The sequence below is a fragment of the Pipistrellus hanaki genome (genome assembly GCF_964339955.1).
Source record: "Pipistrellus hanaki genome assembly, chromosome: 11".
NCBI classification, from domain to species: domain Eukaryota; kingdom Metazoa; phylum Chordata; class Mammalia; order Chiroptera; family Vespertilionidae; genus Pipistrellus; species Pipistrellus hanaki.
In genome coordinates, this window is record NC_140513.1 from 54316253 (window position 1) to 54338298 (window position 22046).

Genomic DNA, 22046 nt, shown 5'->3' on the forward strand with positions numbered 1-22046 from the left:
TAGTATTTGAGTCTAACTCCACTAAGAATATACTCAAAAAAAAAAAAAAAAGAGAGAGAGGCTTTTATATGACTATTAAAAGAGAATTATTTTTATAAGGAAACTAGAGGCCTGGTACATGAAAAATTTGTGCACTCAGAGGGGTCCTTTAGCCTGCCTGCACCCTCTCACAATGCAGGACCCCTTAGGGATGTCCACCTGCCAGCTTAGGCCCGCTTTCCAAGGGATCAGGTGTAAGCTGGCATCAGACATTTCTCTGGCAGCCCAGGAGCCCTCAGGGGATGTCTGACTGTTGGCTTGGGCCCACTCCCTCTGGGACATCCTTAATGATGCCGAGGAGACTGGAGAGGCTCCCGCCACCACCTCTGCACTTGTAGCCATCAGCCCAGCTTGTGGCTGAGCAGAGCTCCCTTTGTGGGATCACACTGACCACCAAGGGGCAGCTCCTGCATTGAGTGTAGGCCCCCCTGATGCTCAGTGCATGTCATAGCAACCGGTTATTCCCAGTTGTTCTGCCATTAGGGTCAATTTGCATATTACCCTTTTATTATATAGGATAGTTCAAATATTGAGCTTTTCATAGGTAGTAATGAGGTGTTTGTTTTTCTTTTTGTCTCCTAGGAGCTGCGAGGGAAGAAATATTCGATACAGAACTTGCAGTAATGTGGTATGTATTGAGATTATGTGACTGTGATTATGTAATTATTAAGCACTGAATACTGCTAAGCAGTTTTATGTATCTTGAGCAGAAATCAATCAATTATAACTTGACCAAAAGTGATTTGCCTCACACCACATGGATTATGCAGCATTGAAAAATAAGTATTTTTAATGTTCCTCAATATAAACTTTTACAAATGTGGCCATATTGAAATTTACTAGACTATTTCATATCGAGTAAGTTTTTATATCTAGGTCTCAAGATAACAAATAAAAGGAATGACAAAAGGGAAATCACCTGCAGATCATGAAATAAGTATTAACCAACTCAGATTTAATAAATTCATTTCATTCCTTCATTCAACAGATACTATTCAATGCCATCAATGTGAGGCATTATACTAGTACTAGGATAAATAACATGGTCACTATCTTAAAACATCTCTTGATATAGTAAGAGATATAGAGAAGGAAGACAAATCAAAATATGACAAATGTTGGGAAGAAGTCCTTTGTGGGTTGAAAACAGAGAGAAATATGAAGGGTTTTCAAGGAAAAGGTTATTTGAGGTAGGGCTAAGAGGGGTGTGGAGGAGACATAATGGGGAATTTTGGAGGCAAGAAATTCTAAGATGGCTCTGAACAGTAATGTGTTTCGCAGTGTGGAAGAGAAGTACTGTAAGATATTTTGAGGTTACACCATGAACAGATTTTAATGTTAAATAGTTCAAGGAATAATTGGGGGGGGGGTTGTCACTAGAGGTTTTGGAGCAAGAGTACAAATTATAGTTTTACTTTAGAAAGTTTAACTGTGTGGTGATACAAGGAATGCATTGGAAGGTGAAATAGATGGAGAGTGAGAAGTAATGAAAGTTTAACCAGGAGAAAGAGATACAAAAGAGATAAAAAATTGAGGTAACTCTATAAGACTTTATGCAATTAAAATCAGAGTGATGCGTTGAAGTGGGAATAAAGAAAGCAGGCATGTGCTCATTTAGAGCTCTTGCACTTGCTGATCCCACTGTTAGAGGATCTTTTTCTTCAGTATTTACATGATGGCCATTCTTCGTATTCTCGTCTCATCTCAAATGCCACCTCCTCAAAGAGGTTTCCTGGACCATTTTATCTAATTTGGTTGTTCCACAGCCCAAACTCATCCCTCACAATAGTCTATCAATCGCATTTTACTTTTTAAATATACATTTTTACTAGAGGCCCAGTGCACAGAGTAGTGCACTGGTGGGGTCCCTCAGCCTGGCCTGCGGGGATCTAGTGGGCTCTCTGACATCCCCTGAGGGGTCCTGGATTCAGAGAGGGCAGTTCTTGGGTGACACTTTCCAGAGTCAGGCTTCCTCCTCTGGTTCCTTGGTGAGTCACCCAAGAAACACTGGTGCCAAATCACCACAGCTTGGCAACTCCTGCATTGAGTGTCTGCCCTCTGGTGATCAGTGGGCGTCATAGCTACCAGTCAGAGTGTCTGCCCCTGGTGGTCATAGTTACCAGTCGAACAGTCAGACCATCCCGTAGGCTTTTAAATATATAAATTAATTTCATAAAGGAAGAGAGAAATAGAAACATCAATGATGAGATAGAATCATTGATTGGCTGCCTCCTGCACGCCCCCTACTGGGGATCAAGCCCATAACCCAGCATGTGCCCTTAATCGGAATTGAATCTGGCATCCTTCAGTCCAAGACTGATGCTCTATGCACTGAGCCAAACTGGCTAGGGCACATTTTACTTTTTTTAAAAAATAGCATTTGCCTCTACCATATTTATTTTATTTAATTACTTGTTTGTTTTCTCTTTTCCCAGAATAGAAAGTAAATTTCACAAAGACAGGAGCCTCATTCACCCTGTGTACTCCTGTATCCCCAATGCCTAGAACTTATGACTTACATATTATAACCATACAATAGATATTTGCCAAAAGCAAAAGGGTTTTTGGAAGAATGGTAAATGTCATTATCAAAAGTAAGAAAGTTGGGAGAATTGGGAAAAGACAATAATAAATTTGATTTAGGGACACCATTGAGTTGGGCATGAAGGCTAGACTTGTACATGGTATGTTCAATGAAGCAGTGGGGGTTTGATCTAAGGAAAGAGATCAAGATTCAAACCATAGAAACACAAAGTAAGAAATAAAAAATTTGAAAATTTGGTAGCAGTTTGTTTGGTAGAGTATACAGAATGATGAGAGAAGAAAATCTCAGATCTTTGGTAAATATCTGTATTCAGGTAGAAAGAGAACATAGTAGCAAGTAAGCAATCAAAGTCACCATGAGAGAAGTAAAAGAAGAAACAAGAGAGAGTTTCTGAAGGTGTTCAGTAGGATAAGTGCTGCCAAGAGGTTGAAATAGGCAAAAAGGCCAATGGGGAAGTAATTTCTATAGTGTGTTAGGAAATCAAGAATGCAGGCGATTAGAGAAATATGTTCATATTTGGAAATGGAGTCTGTGGGTATAAGTTATTCTTATAAAATGTTAACTGAGACATCTCATCATTTGCAGAGCCCCAAAAAGAGTGGGTGGTTTATTTTTTTACAATGAGGGACTCTTGAAAGGTGAGTTGATCTAGAGGGAGAGATGGGTGATAAGTGGAGATCAGGATATATTTTATGCCAAAGGAGACAGTGGATGAAAGAAGAAAAGGAATCTTGATAAAGTAAAAGGACGTGTATTTTTTCTTAGAAAATAGACACAAATTGAGAAAGAAAGGATGATATAGAAAGATTTCTGAAAAAGAGAGCAGTTGAGACTGTGCATGAAGAGCAGGCTCCAGTGTCTCTGCAGATACGTTTTCTGAGTCATCTGCTGAAAGTGAAGGAGGCAAGCTGGACTTGGGAAAATGAGCATAAAGGCCTGGAAGAACCACTGGGCAAATTGAGTGGAAGCCGGCAAAGCCAAGGAAAGGATTTTGGAGTAGCAAAGAGGGCTCGACTGAGGTTAGAGAGATTGATCTGACAGAGGTCAGCAGGGGTAAGAACATAGTGTGACAATTTCTGCATTGAAGCAGTAATAGAGAAAATTGACCTTGCAAGTGACCTATATTCAGAATACAGATGAGTTGAGAGAGACTAAAGTGAATGAGAAGTATAAATTTTTAAATGCCTGACCACGTAGAGCACATGTGTCAAACACAAGGCCCCCGGGCCAAATCCAGCCCGCCAGGCCTTGCAATGTGGTCCGCACCGCGCTGTCATCACTGCACTCCGCTGTCAGTTTATGACATTGTCAGTTTATGACTGTTCAGTAAATCATTCGGCCCTCGATTTAGGCTGGATTTTAGATTTTGGCCCCTTCTCTGATTGAGTTCGACACCCCTAACGTAGAGTATAGGAACTAGAAAGCATGATCATTGGATATTAAGAGTAATTATTCAATGGAAAATTTTGCCTAATTCATTTCTCCATTTTCATTAAGAACAGAAGATGCCAGATATTGTGAGTTATAGCATTACCTTTAAAACACACACACACACACACACACACACACACACACACACTCATGTGCACATACAACTGCTTTAGGTGTGTGTGTGTGTGTGTGCGTGTGTGTGTGTGTGTTTTAATTTTTTTAAAAATGATACTGACTAAATGAGTTTTAGAAATTTTATGAAATTTTTTCAGTGGAAATGTACTTTAGATTATTGGTTTTCTTTACTATCCCTTTTATTGTAGTGATATCATATATATCAGTTAAAAACAAAAACAAAAACAAATATGCACCATGATGTTATTAAAGAATATTGTTACCTTACCCTTTTCTTTCTAATTTTTAGAATAGTGGAAAGGTCTATCCCAAGTAGATGAATGCCTAAAACAACATGAGCAGATGTCTGCTTGCCCTTTCCTTAAAGCTTTTCAGAAACAGCCCACAACTTCCTTGCTGTCATTATGAGCATTTTCACGGACAGATGCAGACTAAGACTCTGACCCAAAATGTCTTGAAATCCAGAGCATTGTACGAGCCAGCTCTTTATAGCTTGTAGAGAATCAAACTGACACTGAGTTTTTTATGAGAACCTAGAGTATTCAAATAATTTGAAGCTTTTTTTTCCCCCCCTCTGGCTTTTGGCCATGACAGAAGCAACATTGCCAAGAAAACAAATAAAAACATCTCATAAGAAAGGATCTTTTCATAATCACATTCCAATTTTTTTTTCAAACTAACAAGTTCAGAAATATTCAGTTAAGTCAGTTAAATATTCTCCTTTCAGATACTTGTTTTGGAAAAACTTGAGGGTCTCTTGTTAGCTAACTCTGCAGGGTCACTCCTTAAACCCTGGACCGCTTCCTGGGGCTCTTCTGAACCAGGTCTCTTCCAAAGGCACACACTTTTTCTATTCTTTGTAGAGCTGCTAATATAACATTTCTTTGGGTTTTTGTTCCCCAAGGCCAAGGAAGAGAAAATGTCTCCTCAGTTTCCCAATTTTTCTGGCTTGCCTGAAAAAAAAAGAGTGCATCAACATTAGTAGGAAAGTTCAAGTTCCCATAATGTTTGCATAGTTCTCATAGCCAGGATACCTTCTTACACTAATTCTAGTGGGTCCCAGTAGACTCTTTTCATTCTTAAGGACATAGTTCATCTAACCTTTCCGTATTCACACTCCCTGCTTTTCTTCCAGGGAAGTTGTAAGGCTCTCTTTCTGGAAGGAAAGACTAAAGATACTGTTAGGAGTCACAGTAGGTATGGACTGGCAAGCCAATCAAGTGAGTCATTTAGGGCTCAGAGATCTTCCCTGCGGCCCCTCAGAAAGGTCTCCTTGGGTCACATCATCATGTTTATTCAAATTAAACTTCTAACCTGAACCCCTTGATCTTAATTGGGCATTTTAAAGTGTTTAGACCAGTGGTCGGCAAACTTCGGCTTGCGAGCCACATGCAGCTCACGAGCTGTGGTTTGCCGCTCTGTTGACTAATGAGTTTGCTGACCACTGACCTAGACTCTTGATTCCAATAATTACAGGCTATTGTTGTTCCTTGTGATTAAGCCCCTATCCCAGTGGTTGGCAAACTCATTAGTCAACAGAGAGGCAAACTCGCAAGCCGCAGTTTGCTGACCACTGGTTTAGACTAATGCTGTTATTCATAAACTGTTGTATGTATTTGTGGGTGTTTTTTGTTTTTTGTTTTTTGTTTTTTGAGTTTTATTTATTTTTTATTTTTTTGTCACTATCCTTAATCTTAACAACATTTGAGATTGAGGAGATAGTGACCACAATTAGCAACACAATAGGCCAAGGTGCCTGTGGTAGCTGACGGTGCTCTTAAATCCTTTATTAAGATATTATTGCTCCACTGCCAAATGTTACTGTTCTAAAGAAGAACAACAACAACTGTAAGATTAAAGTTGTGAAGCTGTTTTTCTATATCTCTTCTAGAACTGCTAGGGAGGTGAGTGGGCAAGGGATTTCTGTCTTCCAAGGAACGATTGAAACAACTAAAAATGCTTTTAGCACATGAAGGCAAAACAACCTCCATTAATTCAAAAAATAATTGAGCGCAAGAATTGTTCTCTGTCCTGGGTTATACTCTGGTGAAGAAGACCAAGCTCTGAAGCTTTTATTCTAATGGAGAAAATCAGATTATAAATAAACATTCGAACAAATTATATAAGTAGTCACCAATCACCAATTCTCTGCAGAGCACTGATCAGATGGTGCCTTCCTTGGTCAGAATTTGGGGGGGTGGGGCGGGGACAACCCAAAAACTTAAAATCTGCTGGGACAACCTTCAGACTACTTTGGAATAAATGGTCTGGGAAGTCCACTAGCAGAGTGACATTTGAGAGTGACAGAAAGGAACCAGCTCTGTGAAGATCAGAGAAAGAGCCATCCAGATCGAAGGGACAGCTAGTGCACAGGCTCTCAACCGTGAAGGAAGTTGGTGTGCGAAAGCTCAGTGTGTCTAGTGGATAGTATGCATGGGGAAAAGTATTAGAAGATAAGAAGACACACAGCTGCAGGCAGACTGGAGTGGATCATGCAGATGTTGTAGAGTATTACAGTTTCAGGGCAAAGGGAAACTACTGGAGAGCTTTCAGGAGGGGAGACGAGAGTTGGACTTGTGAGGATGAGCAAAGATAAGTTTGGCTGCAGAGTTACTCTGGAGATGGGTGGCAAAGAACAGAGTGGAAGTAGAAATGCCAGGTAGGAGGCCATTGTAGTAGTTCAGGTGAGTGCTAATGGTTCCTGGACTAGAGTGGCACTGGTGGGAAGATTTGAGGTACATTTTAGAAGTAGAATGTCTTTTCCTACATCACCTTGCTTCATCCTCAGTTTAATTCATTTTATGGTCTAGTATTGTTACTATGGAACACATTAGGTCTAGCATTTCAACAAGACACAAAGGCAGTGGCTATATGATGAGTGGCTATATGAGGCAGTAGCTATATGGCCAGAGAGAATAGAATGATTCTGGGCAAGTTTATAGTGTTTTGTTTGTTTGCTTATTGGGGGTGGAAGGGGAGTAGTTTATGTACCCAGACAATGAAAGGGTTGAACTGAATGATTTCAAAGGTCCCTTCCAGCTCTAAAATCCTGTAATTCTTCAAAAGCACTATGTGTAGGCTATACTGGATTTGGATCTGAATGCAGACCAGTGAAGAGAGCTATGATGTTTAGCAGTACTTAGTAAAAAGATTTACAGCCAGCAATAGCATCCAAGTGAAAAGAGCCAATGGGGACAGTAGAAGCAATGTTCCCATCCATGCTACAAAACTTGCCCATCCATCTTAACCTGTAATTCTCATCATCGAGGTTGTAAAGGTTCATGGCATTCATTGAGTTCATCACATTGTTCTGAATGGTTGATAACAGATAAATTCCCATTTGCCAGACATGTCCATTTTTCTCATAGGGCCTTTGTACAGCATAAACTCAGGGCACATTTCTGCTTTATGTCAAGAGTGAAATAGTAACAGGAACATTCAGCTACAAGCCTTCCTTGGTCAGAATTTGAAAAAAATAAAAATAAAAAGATAAAAATAAATAAAACAGAAAACCTTCTGGAACAACATTCTGACTAGTGAAAATACCCCTGGAGTCTCGACAGATGCAGTAAATACTAACAACAGCAGGAAGCAGTCAGGGAGGCTGCATGTGGGCCGCTTTCCAGCCAAGAACCACGGCTACAATGGGAAGGAGGTTAACTTTCCCATAATCGAGCCTTTATTCTGATAGCTGAAAATAAGCCATTCTGCTACCTGTCAGGGCCATTTGTTTGTTCACTTGTTCACTTATTCATCCTCCTCTTTATTTCTTTTCAGTTATTTACCCAACACTTATTGAGCATTCAAGTCTTGTTCTGCTTTCAGGACGTGAGGAATAACTGTTGGTATCGATAAAAGAACAGGGGACCATTCTTCAGGGGAATCAGAGTCTAGGAGAAAATACAAATACACATCACATAATTAATTAAAATGTTGTAAACACTTTCAGCCAAGCACAAAGTACTTTCAGCCAAGCACAAAGTACTAAGTTACAGACAGATCACGCCTGATTATCTTACTCCAGGACACCCAGTGCCTGTCACCAAGTGTCTGACACTGTGTGTCCAGACTGTGTCCTGGGAAATAAAGCAAGCACACATGGCAGCTGTGGGATATTTTAAATAGTCAAAGGTAACACAACAATACTTACATCTGTTAGACACTATATGAACTCCTACATCATGCTGTATTACTGCCTGTGACACCTGTATGAAGTTGGGTTTGCTTTAGTAAAAAGGAAATACTCTGAGAAAATCTTTCTGGGCCCTAGCTGGTTTAGCTCAGTGGATAAAGCATCAGCCTGGGGACTGAAGGATCCCAAGTTTTATTCTGGTCAAGGGCACATGCCTGGGTTGTGGGCTCCATCCCCTGTAAGAGGCATGCAGGAGGCAGCTGATCAATGATTCTCTTTCATAATGGTTTCTATCTCTCTCTCCCTCTACCTTCCTCTCTGAAATCAATTTTTTTTAAAGTATATTAAAAAGAAAAGAAAAAAGAAAATTGATCTGGGACAGGAAGTGAGGGTGGCATTGTCCAATCTGATTTCATGAGTAAGTAAATATGGTTATTTATGAGTAAAAGAAAATATCATTTTTCTCTCAAGTTATATGTATTTTTCTTTCCAATTTCTGCTAAGTTATTAGAACACAAATACCTATTAAACTCTTTGGATCTAACTGCTTGATAAATGATAGACCGAGGGGTGCTGTGAGAAAAATTACTGAGACATTAAAGGGCTGTGAACAACTGAAGTGAGTAACCTCTATCACAGGGTAAGCACTCAGCACATATGATGAATGTATGAGTGACATCCTAAGTCAGGTGACATTTGAGACAAGCCTTTTAAGTTAGAATTTTTTTCCAGGCTGCATTGAGAGTGTGTGGTATGAACAGTAGAAATGGAATTTATGTGGCCTACTATGTACCAGGCACTTTTTCTAAGCACAGGGCTAACGTTGTGGTGGAGAAAGAAAAGGTCCTGAAGAAAGTAGTTTATGTTCTAGAGACAGAAGGAAAATAACAAACAAGAAAAGTACGACAATTCAATAGCGGACAATTATGAAGGAAATAAACCAGGATAATGGGGTAAAAAGTGACCCAGGAGAGCTTGCTCTGTATGGGGTGGTCAGAAATTCTCACTGGGGCCACCTTGGGTCCAGTTAGTATGTGTGAAGGCTGAGGCCATGAAGCAGTCTGGCTTACTTTAAGCCCTGGTGGATCAGTTTATGAGGTGCAGTGTAAGGTACATTGGGAGGAAAGAGGTACTTATGTATGTCGAAAAGACTGAACTTAACCCCAAGTGCTATTTTGTAAGGGGCATTCTCAGCCTCTCCCTATGGGGGGATGGGCATTGTTCTGTTTGTCTTCCAGTCAAAAGGTGGGACTGCTCCAATGGCCCCCTTCTGCGCATTTCTCTTCTCCCAGTTCCACAGCCAGTGGGCCTCAGACTGAAATGTGTAAAAGGCGATAGAGGGATTTCTTAACCTTAAGTAGGAAGTCTCTTAAATGGGAAAAAGATTCTGAGGGGAAGATGTTGGTTTCTTCTTACCTCATGTTCAAAAACCCCCAGCTACCGAAGGGGGCTTTAGGAGGGAGCCCCGGCAGCCTGGTGGTTCTCCCTGAGGCTGATTTAATTCTCTGTTAGAGAACCAAAGAGACATGCTTCTCCCCAGTCCCATCCATGCTTCTGTCCGTATTGACCCATCCAGCTGAACAACATGAATTTTTCCTATACTTTAATTTTCACCGAGAAAGAGAGTGTTCTCCTTTTAATGTCTGGTAGGACATCTTTCCCAAGTAACTTCGTTAAGGCTTCATTTGCACTTCCCTAACACTCACTCATGGAACAAAATTGGGGCCAGGCTCTCCTCACTGAATTCCAAGTGCACTTTGATGCAGGCAGTCTCTGAGAGGCCATCCAGGCATGTGATGGGAGGCTGAGTGATTGAAAGGGCACACTCTTCATCTTCAGTCCTGGACACGGAGGACTGAAAGCAGTATCGTATGGCAGAAGGAACATAGGCTAATCTGAGGCCAGAGCCGCCTGTCAGTAATTATGTGCTTTTAAACAAAATGTATTCACCTCTCTCAAGCTCAGCTTTCTTACCTGTAAAAATACCCCTTTCTTATATATGTACGAAGAATGTTTGATAATTGCATATTTATGATAGTTTAAAAACGGGAAACAAGTTGAAGGGGACTGGTGAAATAAATAGTGGTATGTCCATATCATGAAACACTCTACAGTCATTAAAAAGAATAAGGGATCTATATGTATAACCTGTAAAGTTCTTTCAAGATATATAAAATACAAAAAAGAGAGCAAGTTGTGGAGTGATATCTTTTTTTTTCTTTTTTCTTTTTTTTATTAAATTACTATCTGTGTACATATTTTAACATTGCTCTCCCTCCCGTACATACCCTCCCTCCCCAGAGTTTTGTGTCCATTGGTTGTACTTATATGCATGTATACAAGTCCTTCGGTTGATCTCTTATCTCCCCCAGGTCTCCCTACTCTCCCCGCTATAATTTTACAGTCTGCTTGTTGCTTTACTGTCTTTATATCTGACTTTTGGTTTGTCAGTTTATAATGTTCTTTAATATCTATAAATGAGTGAGGCCATGTGGAGTGATATCTTTAACATTATCTCAGTCCGTTTTTAAAAATCCATAAAAAGAAGTATGAGTGGCTATGTGACATATCATGGATAATATTTATTTTTTAAATTGAAATGAAATACCACCTGTCTGGGTTTTTATGTGATTAGACAATAGATGATAGATAGATAGATAGATAGATAGATAGATGTATATATACAGATATGAATATGTATCTGTATATGTACATAGTGGTTAGGTCTATCTGGTGACTGACTCAGTCCCTTTCTTCAACTTCCCCCTTTTTATGGCAAAATACTCTTTCCAAGAGAATACCCTGTTTTTTTACGTGAAAACTTGATCACTATATTTCTGAAGATCAGCCTTACTGTGTGGCATCCTAGGGCACCTCTCCTGACTGTTTTGCCAAAAAGCAGATTGCAAGTATTCTGGAACAAGATATCATCTCTGGCAGACGTGCAGACTTCTAACAACCCTTCCTTTGGGTGAACTATAGGAAAACAGACTTTCTATCCAATGCCTGGTCCGTAGGTCTCTGCAGCTACTAAGTTTCGCTGTAGTTTGGCCAGACAAATCCTTGGTCAGAATGGCTGTATATTCTCAGAAATGTCTCAGGGGCCCAATCAATGTGCCCCAGAAAGAGTCTAACTTACCACGCAGCCAGACTGAAGGTAGAGTGGTGGCTTCACCACTGGGAGGGCTTCGTGGTTTGCGTGCGTGGTTCCCCTTTCAGCTCGGAGAAGAATGGCTGTTGCTGAAACGAAAGGATGTGCTTAGGGAAGACATATTCAAAAACATCCCAATGACCCTGACTTGGGCCACGATTCTTTTTAATCCATGCTGAAACTAGACAATAAAGGGAAATAATCCGTAGGAAGTAGGAAAGGACAAATGAGTAATTGTTTGTCGGAGGACAGAGTTCCTCGCCAACCTGTGAGAGCACTAATGCTCACGAAGCTTGAACCATCTCGCAAATGAATTAATCCCAAAATGCAAGGACACAGCATGCCTTGTGGATAATGGGAGGTTGATTTTGGTTCAAAACCCATTACTTCTTCTGTAATAGCTCAACACTGAGCATTCAGAATAATGGTTGAAAAATATTTCCAGCAATTATTCTGGGAAAACAAAACCCTCCTATTTTTATGACTAACTGTTTTATCATTTGTGGCATAAAGAAATAAACATTTTTTTAATGATTCACAGATTCCTGCATTTGGTGGATCTGGTGGATATAGATCTCTCGGCCGTGCTGGCTGCCAGGCAGTGGGCCAAGATCTTTGGGTTTTTCCTCCCCAGTGGGTTTGGGCCCTTCTGCTTTTCTTCTCCCCTCGGCCTTCTTCTGACTGCTGCCCACATTTCTGTTTTAATGCTTTTTCTGACATGTCTCTATCAGACCCCTCCTAAGTCCCTCTACTTTTCCTTTCTCCTTAAAATGTTCTCAATTTCTTATCCTCTGCCTCTACGTCTTATTCTCTGGGAGTGGTGTGTTGCGAGCATGACTCTGTGGAGAGGACGCAGGCTTGCAAGGTCTGCTGCTCACTCACCTTGTGGTTGGGCATGCGCTCTAACTTCTCATCGCCTCCATTCCCTCCACCATGAAGTGCAAGTAAGAGCAATACTGACTTTACAGCATTCCTGTAAAGCAATGTTTCCCAAACTTCTCTCACGATGAGAATCACCTGGTGGAGTTGTTAAAATGCAAATTCCTGAATCCCAACTAAGAAGTGCTAAACCAGAATTTTTGAGAACATATAGGTAAAATTGTATAAGTATACAATCTGTATTTTAACAACTCCACCAGGTGATTCTCGTCATGAGAGAAGTTTGGGAAGCACTGCTTTACAGGAATCGGGGCAGTAGTGCAAACACCTGGGGACACAGTATCTTTTCGTTTCTTCTTCTACCTCCTTTTGGCAAAGGTGAGCAAGCGATGGTCTTCCAGAAAAGCCAGCTTCCCCAGCTCAGGACGGTTCCACCCGTGTCCACTACTCAAAGTAATATGAAGAACTCCAAATTGTTGGGGAAGACAGAAAAGGAGATATATTAATACAACTAGCATCTGCTCATTGGCATCTTTTCGGTATATTTAAAAGGCCACAGGGAACTTTCCCCCCTAAGCTGATCATAATCTTTCCTAAGCACGCATCACCCCATGGAGAGTGACTGTCACAGGGCATGTTGCAACACTGGGAAATGGCCTCTGAGTGATGTGAGCTGACCTTCGTGAACTGAAGAGTTACATGGTCCAGTTCACTCATGTGTTGCTGAGTGATAAGAGATCAAATTGTCTCACACAGCAGTTACATTCTTCTCTTGTGGGTTGTTAGCTAATGTCCAGCAACTGCTTTCCTGAGGCTGTTAATATGATGGGAATGCCTACGTGGCCAGCCCAGAACTGGTTTTCTTTAATGTTGTCATGACCATGGCTGTGTTGACACTCTGAAGAAAGAAGCTCAGCTAGACCTTCACTGAGTGCGTCTTCTTATTAATGGCAAAGCATGAACTTGGTAGACTTTTGAAGAAAAAAAAGCCCTTCACTGATTCAACTGATAAAGAGGATTAAGAATGAGTCTTCATTAATTCAACAGATAAAGAGGATGAAGAATCATTTTCTCGAGTGTTGGGACTTATTCGATTGAGAAAAGCTGAGAGAAACCCCATCTCCCAGCTAACTCCATGACCTTGGGCAAACAGCTTGCACCTCTGTGTGCCACAATCCCCCTTATTGAAAATGACTAAAACACTGGTCATATATCTCAAAGGGATCCTGGCAAAGTCATGGACTTATAGGATATTAGATTTCCAAAGGAACTAGTATATTTTGGGTATCTGACATGTGCCAGGCATGGTGCTAATGACTTTTTAGTCCCTAATTCATTTAATTCTTATGACCACCTTGAAAAGTGAGTATTACCCTGACTTTATAGATGAATGAATGTGTACATTTAAAGAGATGAAATATTTTATCTAGGTTACACAACTAAGGAGCAGTGTTGCGAGACTTGTGTAATACCCAACCAAGGTCCATACTCATTTCTCTATAACATAAGAGGGTGTGTAGATGATCTAAACAAACCCCCGTTAGCAAATAACAGAACTGAAATACAAAAAAAGTTTAAGGCTCAAACATCTTTAAGGCTTTTTTATTTTATTAAATTTTTATTGATTGATTTTAGAGAGGGTGTAGGAGGGAGAAAAGGAGAGAGAGAAAGAGAGAGAGAGAGAGAGAGAGAATATGAAACATTGATTTGTTGTTCCACTTATTTATGCATTCATTCATTGGTTGATTCTTGTATGTACTCCAGCTAAAGATAGTACCCCCAACCTTGGCAGATGAGAGCGACACTTGAACCAACTGAGTTACTCAGCCAGGGCGACATATGCCTTTTTAAAGAAATGAGATATCATGTGAGTTTACTGTAGCAATTATACTTCTTCATGTCTAGAAGTACATGAACTGCTGAAATGTTTAATTGTGCAAATTAAATACCACAGAAATGCAAGTATCCTTGCTCAAAACATCCCAAATCCCCTCCCCTCTGAGCTTCTTCACCTGTCAGGAGGATGTAAATTTACTGAGTTCAAGAGTCCTCCAAAGCTACTTACCCAAGCCCTCATTTTTGAATTGCATAAAATGTACGCTGGCCTTGGTGACCCAGATGGAAGCTTGAAGCAGGCATCTGACAGTGACTTCGAAAAAGAAATTACTACTGCCTATCTTCCCTTGGCAGAGCGCCTCCTGGAATGAAACCAAACAAGCTGCCTTGAATAGGTCGCTAACGTGAAAATACTTGTCTATGCACAGCCTTTCTTCTATGAAATTGCTAATGATCAGCAGCATCAAATCGTCCGATTAACATCAAGATGTGTTGAAACTTAGCAACATAAATTCTAGAACCTCTCTCTCCCCCACACACCCCCCCCACACACACACATACACACTTCCTTCCCACCCTCACGAAATCACTGCCAGATCTTTGTGCTGAGGCCTATGAGCTGGAGCCATTATTGGAGCACTTAATGCACTTTTGTACTATAGTGTACTTCTAGGAATCTGGTTCTTCGTGTGTTTTTCTTTTCATTCTAAACATTCTCTTCCTTCTCAGGGAAGATTGTAAACTGTAAAAGAGGTTATCTTTGAGGTTTTGGCTGTATTTTCTTTATAGTTTTACTATGAGCAGAAGCTACACATGACTCAGAGTATATTCAGTTTGGGTTTCACATTCAGTTTAGAGTTTTGAGTGAAATATGGTCATCACAGAAAGAAGGGCAAAGAGGCATCGTTTAGGTATCTTTTCCTTTGAATCTTCATTGAGCAAATACACTTCAAACTCATTCCAAACCTGCCTTATATAAGTAGCATCATACTGATCCTGAGCCACATATTCATCCCAAACACTCCTTCCCAAACAGCAGCTCCTAAATGATAGATTACTACAATTCACATGTAATTTATAACTGGTCGAATTTTCTTTTTCTTCTTTTAAAATGTTGCTAGGAATTACTGACTCTGGATTTTTATAGATATTAAAATTATTCAGACAAACCTCTCAATCCTTATTCGACTTAGTTTGAAAACCTTTTTCAAATGACTTTCTGTGGAGCCACTCTGACATCATTGCTGGGTGAGGAAGGCCAAGCAGCCAGGTGTAGGCACACCACTGCTATTTCACCCAAAACAGCTCTGCTTTTACCTGATTTATTAATTAACGTCCATCAACAGTATTTGGGGGAGAAATAGTTTGGCAATAAAAAACTTTTTTTAAGTTTGAAAACCCCTGCTTTATCTTATCCCTTCTAAGGTCTTCTAGGTTCTGCCTAAATATTTCTAGGGAAGAAAATTCTCCACCTTATTTCTTAGAATAAGTTGATGTATCCTTTCCTCTTACTATTTAATTTGATTAGGCAGTTATTGACCATATGTAAGGCAAATGAAAATAAAGAGATTTGTATAAGACAGTTTCTACTCTCAAATATTTTGCAATTGAAGACAGGAAATCAAGAAAGAAAAAGTAGCCCTAACCGGTTTGCTCAGTGGATAGAGAGTTGGCCTGCCGACTGAAGGGTCCCAGATTCGATTCTGGTCAAGGACATGTACCTTGGTTGAGGGGTGTGCAGGAGGCAGCTGGTTGACGTATCTCTCTCATTGGTGTTTCTAACTCTCTATCCCTCTCCCTTCCTCTCTGTAAAAAAATCAATAAAATATTTTTTTAAAGGAAAAAAAAAAATACAGATATTTCTAATCAAATGCAGGATCGATATGCTGGGGGTGGGGTGGAAGCATAAGGAAAGAACCAAGAGGACTTTTAATCAATCTATGATTCCTCTTTCTATTTCTCTATTTCTAAACAAGCCGCAATGTCAGATAAAGTATAAAATTATAAAAATCAATGACATAGCCAAGTTCAGAAGCAAAATTAAAATATCCAGGAACCAAAAATGGAGCATAAATGCAAGATGGAGAGTGAGGCAGATATCACGGGCTTTTTGGCTCCAGAACTGGAAGTAAGCAAAGATTACAGCAGCTCAACTCCTGTGGGATCACCAGCGCTAAACTTAGGGCCACCTAAGCCATGCAGAAAACTCATCTCACGGGCTTAGATGGGGCTCTCTGTGAGGAGAGAAGCTGAAGGCTGTTGCTATTGTTGTTGTTTAAATAATGACCTTTTGCCTGGAATGAGAGCTTTATCCGAAATAGGGACTAGGGAGGCTGGTGGACATAGCACATTATGGACTGACAGACTTGCAATTTCCTCATTATGAATTAAAAGTCAAAGTTCCAGTGTAGTAATCTCATTCTGAACTGGGAGCTATGGGAGCCACAAGGACATCATCACAAAACTATTAGATGAGAGTCGTTAAGACAGGGAGAGAAGCCTAGATTACTAGGAGGGCCCGATCAATCTTGTGGTGCCTTAACAGCAGAGAACTCTCTGCAGCTGGCAGCAACAAGGTGGTAAGATAAGTTAGACTCTGAGCACAAGAAGACTGTCAGGCACTATTACTGGCTGGAAGGGCCATGGCCAAGGAGGACCAAGAGGCCTGTAGGAGCCTGGTGGTCTCCAGCTGACAGCCAGCAAGGAAAGAAGGCCATCATCCTACAACCCCAAAGAACAGAATTTGACCAAAAACCCAAATGAGCTTGGAAGTGGATTCATCTCCGGACTCCAGAAAACATCCTCGCCCTTCTGACTCCTTAATTTTGAACAGCCGTGTAAAAGAAACACTAGGGGAAGGGCCCAGTTGAGCTAGAGTGTACCTGGACTTCTTTCTGTCTTTCAGTATTGTGAGGTAATCTATTTAGCACCTAAGTTTATGGTAATCTTTTAAGACAGCAATAGAAAACAAACAGTGAGTAGTAAACCAACTACTGACCATAACTTCGTTTTTATCTGATGTATATACATTAACAGCATCTCAATGTTTAGAATGTATTAAGATCCATATTATATTTGGGAAGAGGGTAAATGATAAAGTTAGATTTTTAGAAATTTTAAAACATGTATTTAAAATTTTAAAGTATCTATTAAAGAATAAAAACACAACCTATAGTTTGTAGCACAGGGAATACTAGAAAGTAAAGACAATCTTACCAATCCTATATAATAAAAGACTAATATGCAAATTGACCTAACGTCAGAACTACTGGTCGCTATGATGCCCACTGACCACCAGGGGGCAGACACCTAACGCAGGAGCTGCCCCTTGGTGGTGAGTGCACTTCCACAGGGGAGTGCCGCTCAGCCAAAAGCTGGGCTCATGGCTAGTGAGTGAAGCAGTGGTGGCAGGAGCCTCTTCCAGCAGCACTAAGGATGTCCTACTGATGGCTTAGCAGGCTTAAGCCATCAGTCAGACATCCCCCAAGAGCTCCCAGACTGTGAGAGGGTGCAGGCTGGGCTGAGGGACCCCACCAAGTGCAGAAATTTCATGCACCGGGCCTCTAGTTTACTAGAAGTGGACAAAAAAAGAAATAGGATCGTAAATGCAAAATAAAATATTGTGTGATCAGACTTTACAAGGTAATGCCAAAGTTTTCTACAGTGATTGTTTCAATTCACATTTCTACTGGAATTATACCTGTTCTCTTTGCTCAAGAATTATACCAATGCTTGACAGTATATGACTTTCTACATTTTGTCTGATCTTGTTGGTGCACTATTGGAACATACCCCACTTGGTCATATATATTATATTATATTTTTTTCATAAAAGTGGTTTTGGTTTGCCAATATTTTGTTTAGGACTTTTGCAGTTGTGTTGATGAGTAATTTTCTTTCTTGAACAATCCTTACTGGTTTTGATAGGATGAATTCGGCAGTGTTTTATCTTTCTGCTAGTCTTTGGAAGACTTTAGATTGGTATTATTTAGTGGACTTTGCTTATAAAATCATGAATGAGGCTTAATTTATTTTTGTTTTTGAGGAAAACCTTTTAATTACTCACTGGGGTTTTTATAGGGCTATATATACACAAAGAATAGCATAGTGGGCAAGAGAATGAATTTTGAGGCCAAATTAACTAGTTCAACCTCAATTTAGATTTAGTCGCTGTGTGAAAGTCATTTAACCTCACTATGTTTTAGTTTTCTCATCTGTAAAACGGAACACATAAGGTTGTTGAGAGGATTACGTTAATTCATATATACAAACCATGTAGCACTGTGCCGGGTATGTAATCACTTCTATGTATACATTAACTTTTATTATGGTTACTTCTGTTTCTTTTTTAATAGTTTCTTACTTTCTTTTGAATAGTTTTTTTTTTTTCTAACACTGTTTTCAAATGCATTGACAAAAGCTGGTCATATTTTCTATAACTATCTCTTTAACTCTGACTATAGCCTGCCGTTGTCTCCTCTTTTGCATCACTAGTAGTATTTGGGATTTTTCCCCCTTAATATTATAATTCAATAAAGTTTGTCAGAAGTTTATTTTAATAGCCTTTTCAAGTATCCAACCGTGGGCTTTGTTGAGTCTATGATTTCTGTATTTTCTGTTTCATTGATATTTGTATTATTTTCTTTCATCTACTTAAAATTTATTTAATTATACTTTTTTTAATTTGTTAGGTTTGATGCTTACAGTATTAAGTTTCAGCCTTTTTTCTTCTTTTTTTGCACATGTAAATGTTCAACTAAGTGCAGCTTTGTTTGATTCCCACAGTGTGATAAAGAACATTTTTTTTTAATCATTTAGTTCTAAGTATTCTAAAATTTTCATCATGATTCCATTAGGTTATAACTTATTTACAAGTCTGTTTAGTAATATCAAAATAAATGGCAGTTTTAAAATGACTTTTCTTTTTTAATCTCTAACAATTGCATTGTGATCTTTTAAAAAAGGATCTTTCAATTATGTTTCTTTGAAGTTTGTTGATGCTTGCTTTATGACCTAATAGCCATGTGTTCTTGGAGAGAGCATGAGTATAGCAAGTGTATAAATGTGTTTTTGAAACGTCCTACTTCTTCAGTGATTTTTTTTAACCTGCTTAAGAAAAGGATTTAATTTGCCAATTTTACTTTGAACTATTTAAGCCTTATTATATAGACATACATTTTTAAATAATTTTATATTCCTGGAGAATTTAACCTTTATTCATAATTTAGTGACCATCTTTGTTAGTAGCTTTTTGCCTTAAAATCTGTTTGATCTGATATTAATATAATCAATCCACCTTTCATTTGGTTAGATTTGTTTAATACATCTTTTTGTTTTTATTTTCAACTTTATCAACTTTATGAGTATCTAATACAAACATTTTTTTATTGCTCTCTGATAATCCTGACTTTCTTCAACCTGGTTGCATTCATGATAATGATAAAACTAGATTTATTTCTACCATTTTATGTTGTGATCTATATTTGTCCTGTTTCTTGCCTTCTTTAAACTAGTGAGACTCTTATATTCTTATTAGATTTTTCCCTCTCCTGATTTTAAACTTATATATCTGCTTCTATTATTTTAGTGTTTACTTTAAAGACTATACTTAAGTAATATCTATACTTGAATATCCATCAATTCAAGCCTGTTAAAACATTTTAATTCTGATTACCTTCCTCCAGACGTATGTGCTTTTATTGTCAAATGTTTTAGCTTTATTTTTATTAATCCCACAAATTAGATATTTCACATAGTCAATGCTTTCAGTAGTAAGTTTATCTTTATTAATCCCACAGATTAGATCATGTATATGGTCATTGTTTATTTAGAGATACTTGAAAATATTCCATTTTCTTTAATTCATAGTCTTTTTAAAATCATAGATATTTTTCAAGGTACATTTTTTCTCTATCTAGAATACATCCTTTAGAAATCCTATTAGAGAGGAGTCAATAGAAATAAGTATTCTTGGCTGCTTCTGTTCTTCATAATTTCTATACCTTTGACTCTCTGCTATCTTACCTAATAAAAGAGAAACATGCAAATTAACTATCACTCCTCTATGCCCATATCCAATCATAGTCAGCATGCAAATTAACCCAACAAAGATGGAGATTAATTTGCATATGCAGACACGGAGAAGCTGGGAGGGGCAGGACTCCTGCTATGAGGGGAAGGAGGGTGGCAGAGGGAGCTATAGGAGCGGTGCTCTGGACAAAAGCAAGAACTTGCTGGCTCCTGGGTGGGCTGGGAGCAGGGACTTGCTGGCTCCCAGGCATCTGGGAGTGAAGCCAGGGGAAGGAAAGCCTATTCTTGCATGAATATCATGCAACGGGCCTCTAGTATTTTAAATAATTTCTTCAGTTCTTTATTCCATTTAACAATGGTATTGTCCCACTTCTCTAGTATGCTTTTCTTTCTACCTATTAGTTTCTATGGACATTTATATGTTTTATTCATCTAAGTTCTATTTTATTCTTTTAAAAATACACCTGATTAGACTTCTTCTTTTATTACACTTTCAACATGCTCCAGTTTTGAATTATCTTCTTTTTTTCTGTAATCCTATCATTAGAATAATATGGTCTCAATACCTGTCTTTTCTCTTTAAATTGTAATTATCATGAAGGCAGGGAGTATATCTGACTTTGCACTATAGCCTAGTGTTTGACAGTATGTGTCTCTGTTTATGAACATCCTTCCTATATAATAAATAGGTAATATTCAAATTAACCATCATACCCTCACACAAGATGATCAGCCCCATGTGGTTACAAGATGGCTGCCACAAGATGGCCAGCAGGGGAGGGCACTTGAGGGCGATCAGGCCAGCAGGGGAGAACAGTTAGGGGCAACCAGGCCAGTTGGGGAGGGCAGTTAGGGGTGATTGGGACAGCAGGGGAGAGCAGTAGGGGGAGACCAGGCCTGCAGGAGAGGGCAGTTAGGGGTGACCAGGCAGGCAATGGAGAGTAGTTACAGGTGACCAGGCTGGCAAGGGAGAGTAATTGGAGGCAACTGGGTCCACAGGGAAGGGCAGTTGGGGGTGACTGGGCTGGCACAGGAGTGTTTAGGGGTGATCAGGCTGACAGGCAGAAGCGGTTAGGGCCAATCAGGCAGGCAGGCAGGCAGGTGAGTGGTTGAGAGCCAGCAGTCCCAGATTGTGAGAGGGATGTCCAACTGTCAATTTAAGTCTGATCCCACAGGGTTCCCAGATTGGAGAGGGTGCAGGCTGAGCTGAAGGACAGCCCACTCCCCAGTGCACGAATTTCATGCAACTGGCCTCTAGTATATAATTAAAAGTGAATAAGTAGAAAGCATTGTTAGTCATTCAAACCTTATTCTAGATAAGTTGAATCAGTGTCCTTTCTTCCCTATTCTTACCTGGTGCAGCCCTCTCACTGGAGGAAATGGATGTTTTATAGGAACAAGAAAAGAAAATCAACTTTGGAGCAAAATGCTCTTCAGAATGAGGCTGGTGCTCAGAGGCTGTGTGTTAAGTTTCAAAGGACAACCTGAAAACACTGAGTTTCAGGAGTCAGAAAATATATTTCTCTAATTCTGTTTTGGTTTCTTAAAATATGTCTGTAGTCCAAGATCAACAAACTAAGAAGTATGAGCACATATGAACTAAGTTGAGTGTTGTCATCCATTAAACTTATAACCCAGTAAATTTGGCACATGATCTTGTTTGATTAGACTCATATGGTAAGACATTAATATAAGTCACTTTAATTAAAAATATGTTCAGACAACTAAGTAAAGTAGTTCTGGAGGCAGCAAGGCAGTGGGAAAGACGAAGCAAATACCGTCTCAGGTTCCTCTGCAGCCCCCCAGAGCTGTATAACTCCAACTCCCCCCTCTATGGTGTTGGTAATAATAGTAATTCCTAACATTTA

The 22046-nt window shown here is 39.5% G+C and overlaps 1 protein-coding gene across 1 annotated transcript in view; it reads left to right on the plus strand.

Annotated features, from left to right (window-relative positions):
- The window catches only part of ADAMTSL1 (ADAMTS like 1), a 385178-nt gene that overhangs the window by 55092 nt on the left and 308040 nt on the right, over nt 1-22046 (plus strand). Inside the window, exon 3 of the mRNA XM_084898074.1 lies at nt 622-667. Coding sequence (XP_084754200.1) covers nt 622-667 — 46 coding nt within the window. The remainder of the gene's footprint in view (nt 1-621; nt 668-22046) is intronic.